Source organism: Prenolepis imparis, unplaced genomic scaffold (assembly GCF_030444845.1).
Source record: "Prenolepis imparis isolate NDT839.2.m4 unplaced genomic scaffold, iyPreImpa1.0 SCAF_373, whole genome shotgun sequence".
Lineage (NCBI taxonomy): Eukaryota > Metazoa > Arthropoda > Insecta > Hymenoptera > Formicidae > Prenolepis > Prenolepis imparis.
The window spans coordinates 17,501-22,500 of record NW_028141531.1 but is presented as its reverse complement, the minus strand read 5'-3'; the positions used below and the strand labels follow the sequence as shown (position 1 = coordinate 22,500).

General features: G+C 61.6%; 2 protein-coding genes across 2 annotated transcripts in view; both read right to left on the bottom strand.

Moving 5' to 3' along the window:
* The window catches only part of LOC145948406 (uncharacterized), a 4,284-nt gene extending 1,441 nt beyond the window's left edge, over positions 1–2,843 (bottom strand). Inside the window, exons 1-2 of the mRNA XM_083058099.1 lie at positions 2,281–2,843; positions 1–651 (exon numbers count right to left, since the gene is read on the bottom strand). The exon at positions 1–651 is cut by the window's left edge and continues 1,441 nt beyond it. Coding sequence (XP_082914225.1) covers positions 1–651; positions 2,281–2,843 — 1,214 coding nt within the window. The remainder of the gene's footprint in view (positions 652–2,280) is intronic.
* A 156-nt stretch (positions 2,844–2,999) lies between these two features.
* LOC145948405 (uncharacterized) lies at positions 3,000–4,946 on the bottom strand. The gene has a single exon (XM_083058098.1). It carries the CDS (start codon positions 4,944–4,946, stop codon positions 3,000–3,002), a length of 1,947 nt encoding a protein of 648 aa, XP_082914224.1.
* Between the last annotated feature and the right edge of the window lie 54 nt (positions 4,947–5,000).

Below are 5,000 nucleotides of genomic sequence, written 5' to 3'. Positions count from 1 at the left end.
TGACGATCACGCCAGCGCCAGATCCAGGCCGAGACCCTCAGTAAACGTTGGAGAGAGGAGAATCGCCTTAACTCTTCTGGCTCCCGTAGGTCATCGGTCACATGGCAGCGTGTGGGTCGTTGTTCGGGAAGCTCGGCCTCCTTGTGGCCGGCGTTCATTGGCCACGTATCAGGCGGCTGCCTGAGATAATCAGGTCCTTGCCACCAGAGAGGATGTGCCAACAGCTCCTTCGGGGACAGTCCGCGGGAAGCGCAGTCGGCTGGGTTCTCTCGCCCAGGTACGTGAAGCCATCTCGCATCCTGGTTTATCCGCTGAATTTCAGCGACTCGGTTCGCTACGTAGGTGGTCCATCTTGCAGGGTGCCCCCGGATCCAACCAAGCGTGACAGTGGAGTCGGTCCATAGATTGACTGATGTCTTCTGCACGTCCAGCATGCTCCGAACGTGCTCCGCCAACTTGGCTAACAAAGCTGCCGCGCAAAGTTCCAAGCGAGGGAGTGACACTCGTTTGAGCGGGGCGACCTTGGTTTTAGCGACGATCAAGGATACGCTGGGTTGCTCGTTTGTGGACAGGAGGTACACCACGGTTGCATGGATGCTTCGGGGAGTACCTGTGCCGCATTGGAAAGGAGCGCACGACCCGTTGCGTCCACTGTGGACACGAGCGGGACGATGCGCAGCACACACTCGAGGTGTGTGCTGCGTGGAATCAAGAGAGGAGGGAGCTCGTGTCCGCAGTGGGCGCGGACCTTTCACTCCCGGCCGTAATTGCGGCTGCGGTCGGGAGTGAAGACAAATGGAGGGCCTTCTCCTCCTTCTGCGAAATAGTAATGCGGCAGAAGGAGGAGAAGGAAAGAGAACGAGAACAGGAGGGAAGAAGGAGAGAGGCCCTTAATGAGGAGGGCAGCGAGGAGGAAGATGCGAATGGCGGTGGGAACCAAGATCACACTTTAGGGTCGGCGCCAGATACAAATTATAGCACCGACCCAGGATGAAACTAATGGGAGGGGAGTTTTGGGGATGTACCTAACATCTGCTCCCCAGCTCCCCTCCCAGGCCCGGTGGGAGGGAATTAAAAGAAACAAGAGAGGTGATAAAGAAAAGGTGGAAACGAGGGGGGGTCTCTTCTAGCGTAGCTGGATGAGATCCTCCCTCCTGCGGGGACGGGGGCCGCCTGGCCGCCGACCGTGGGACTTAGGACCTTTGGCCGGTGGTTGGGTGGCTCTCCCGCCCCCAGGGTGCCGGCCCCCCTTCCTCCCTGTGGCGGGAAGGGGGTGCGCCGGCTTTTCTCCCTGGCGGTGGTGGCCGAACCTCAATTTCTTTTGGGATGAGGGGGAGCCCCACCGCCGGGGCTGTGGGGGCTAGCGCTGTCGGGCCTTAGGGCCCGGCGTCGCTGACCGCCCACGTGTAGGAGGGACGGGGGCGCGTGGCCGCCCGCCCGCCCGCCCGCCGGCGACTCGCAAGAGTTAGCCGGCGGGGGGGGGCGGGCGGCCTCGCGCCCCCGTCCAGCCGGGGTTTCTCCATGGAGAGACCTCGACGTTAGCGCCGGGTGCCGATGGCCGAACCCCGAACCCCTTTAGGGGAGGGGGGGAGCCGCGACACCCGGCAGTGGGGGGGACCGTGGGGGGTCCAAGCTTCGGCTTGATCCCCATTGCACGCGGTCCCCCCCTGCGAGGGAGCGGAGACTTGTCGCCCTTCCGCCGAGAAAGACGCCCAGGGTCGGGCGTTCTCGGCTGGAGGGAGCAACCTCCGCGGAGGGAGCAACCTCCGCGGAGGGAAGTTACCCCCCCGGGGGTGATTTCCCTGAGAGGGCCCCCTCGGTTGACGGTCGAACCTGGCCACCCTCCTGGGTGCCAGGGGGAACCCCAACCGGGGGGGCGGGGGGTGGCGGCTCGAGCGGGCACACTCGAGCCGTGACCCCGCCCCCCAAACTTATGGGAGGGCGCGGCGTGGGGTTGATACCGCCCTGCGCCGCAACCGCGAGAACCCGCACTTACGGGGGGAAAGTGTCGCCTTCTGCGGCACTTTCCTTAGGAGGGATAAAGGCGGGGGGGCGGCCAGACGGCATGGGATTCCAGCATCCTGGCCGTCCCCCCATTAACGCCCGAGAAGGTATCCGTAGTGGTTTTAGTGGGTAGGTCTTGCGCCCCCTGACCGATCCATTCGTGGATCGGCCAAGGGGGGCAAGGAGTCCCACATAACCACCCGTCCTCTACCCGGAGGCGGGGGTATCCATGAGGATTTCCACTACGAATCAAAAAAAAAAAAAAAAAGGAGGTACACCACGGCAGCGTAGGCTCGCTCGGATGCATCTGAGAAGCCGTGGAGTTCCAGGGTGGTCGACGAGGTCCCGCAACGTAGCCAGCGCGGCAAGCGCACTCCTTCCAGCAACGGAAGCTCTTCCTCCAGGTTGATCCAGGCTGAGGCTTCCTCTCTGGCCAGTGGGGTGTCCCAATCGAGCTGTTGTAGCCATGCCGTTTGGATGAGCAACTTCGCCCGGACCACTATCGGTGCTAGCCATCCCAGGGGGTCGAACAGGCGCGCCGTCTGGGAGAGCACCGTCCTCTTCGTGGGGGAAGCCTTGGGTAACTTCCGGATTGTGAGCGCAAACTCATCGGTCTCCGGGTTCCACCTCAACCCTAAGACTGAGTGATCGGTCGTTGGCAGCTTGGCACCCGTCGGACCTGTCAGGCGATGTTCTGGCGGGATATCCTCCAGGAGGGCTTTGTCATTGGCGGCCCATTTTCGCAGCGGGAAGCCACCCGCCGCGCAGAGAGAGGCTACTTCCCCCAGGAGCTGTCGACTCGATTCTAAACTGGCGGACCCGGTGAATATATCGTCCATATACGTATCTTGGCGCACCGCTGCAGCGCCTAACGGGAAGCGAACTTTCTCGTCGGCAGCAAGCTGATGGAGAACACGTATGGCAAGGTAGGGCGCACTCGCCAGGCCATACGTGACAGTGTTTAGCCGGAATTCTGACACTTGCCCTTTGTCTTCTCACAGAATCCGCTGCAGGTCCCGGTCGTCTGGATGCACGAGGATTTGGCGGTACATCTTCTCCACGTCGGCGGCGAAGACGTAGCGGTGCCGACGCCAACGGGTCAGGATGTCGGCTAGCGCCGGCAATAGGTTTGGTCCGGTGAACAGCGCGGCGTTGAGAGAGTGCCCGGCGGCGGTGCGCGAAGAGCCGTTGAAGACCACCCGTATTTTCGTACCGGCATCGGAGGCTCGCATCACTCCGTGGTGGGGCAGGTAGCACGTCCTGTTCCCGGGAGCGGGCAACATCTCTTCAACTGGCGACATATGGTCTAGAGCCTGGTAGCCCTGCATGAAGTCCCGGTACAGCTGCCCGAAGTCCTTGTCGCGATCGAATCGGCGCGTCATGACGTCCAGCAGGCGGGACGCGGCGCGGCGAGTCGGTCTGAGGTCTGGTAGATCTGGTGAGACTGGCAGGCGCACCTGGTAGCGCCCGTTGGACAACCTCACGTGCGTGCGCGAAAAATGATCCTCGCATGCCTGCTCGTCGTTGGTCATAGGCAAGGCGGGGTGAGGAGGCTCCTCCGCCTCCCAGAATCGGCGCACGAGGTCAGTCAGTTGCAGCACGGCGGAACACTGGAGCGACGATACGGAGGCAGCGAGGTGGTGAGCTCCCATTGCACCCAGGAGTACCCAACCCAGGCGGGTTTGTTGAGCGATAGGTTCCCGCGGCCCTCCGCGGCGCAGGTCTGGCATAACGATGCTGGCGTAAGCCTCGGCTCCGAGGAGAAGCTTCACCGGGTCCTGGCGCTCGAACTCAGGATCCGCGAGCTCGAGGCCTGTTACGTGCGGCCAGGGGCGCCGGCCACTTCCCGGCGCTCCACTATAGATGGATAGCCGCGGCAGTACCAAGGCTGACACAGGTAGCGAGAAGAGTCCGGAACGCGCGGATAGGATTACGGTGATCCGTCCCCGCGACGAATCCGTCTGGATACCACCGACCCCGAATATAGCCACTGAAGCCGGAGTTCGCGGTAGGCGGAGGCGCTGCGCCAGCGACTCCGCGATCAAGGACGTTTCAGAGCCCGGGTCCACTAGAGCGCGAACGGCACTTCGATTTCCGTGTTGATCCTGCACTACAACGCGAGCGGTCGCGAGGAGCACGGGCCCGCACTCCTCTTGTGGGCGTTTGGCGACGTGGACGGTTGACGACTGGCTGGTCCCGGCCGTCGTTAGTGCAACGGCAGTGAAAGCGTCGTGCAGGGTCGTATGATGCCGACTTGAGCACTTTGCACATACCTTCTCTGACGTGCAATTGCTGAGCTGGTGACGACCTAGGCAGTTCCAGCACCGCTGGTGAGTACCCACTGCCTCTCGTTTCTCCTGAGCATTCTTTTTCTTGTACTGATCGCAGTATGCCAAAAAATGCTCTTTTTTGCAGAGAGGGCAGCTTCGGTTGGAGTCCGATCCTCGACCTCCTACGTGGCTGGCACGTGCGGTCCGGCTAGTCTTCTCGGCGAATTTCCCATTCTGCTCCGCAGAGACGGTCTGTAGTACGTCCTGTGTCATGAGCTGCTCTTCCAGGAAATCGCGCAGATCTTCATAGGAAGGGGGCTCGGTAGATCTGCCTAGCGACTTCTCCCAATCTCGACGGGTCTTCGGATCGAGCAGTTCTATCACGAAATGGACGAAGAGATCCGTCGTTTCTGAAATCGGACGCCCAATGCCCTCGAGCGCTCCGACGGTGGAGACCACACAGTGGAAGATTTTACGGAGTCCGGCAGCAGCCGGGGCCTTCATTCGCGGGAGTGCGGTGAGGGCAGACAGATAAGCTCTCACGAGGAACCTCTTGTTCTCGAAGTGGTTCGTCAGGGTGGCCCAGGCGCATTCGAAGTTCTCTTCCGTCGAAGGTAGGTTCCGTATCAGTTGTTCGGCGTCGCCCTTTATGCCGACCTTCAAATACTGCATCTTTTGTACTCTCGATAGTGACGGCTCCTCGACGACGATGGACTGAAACAGATC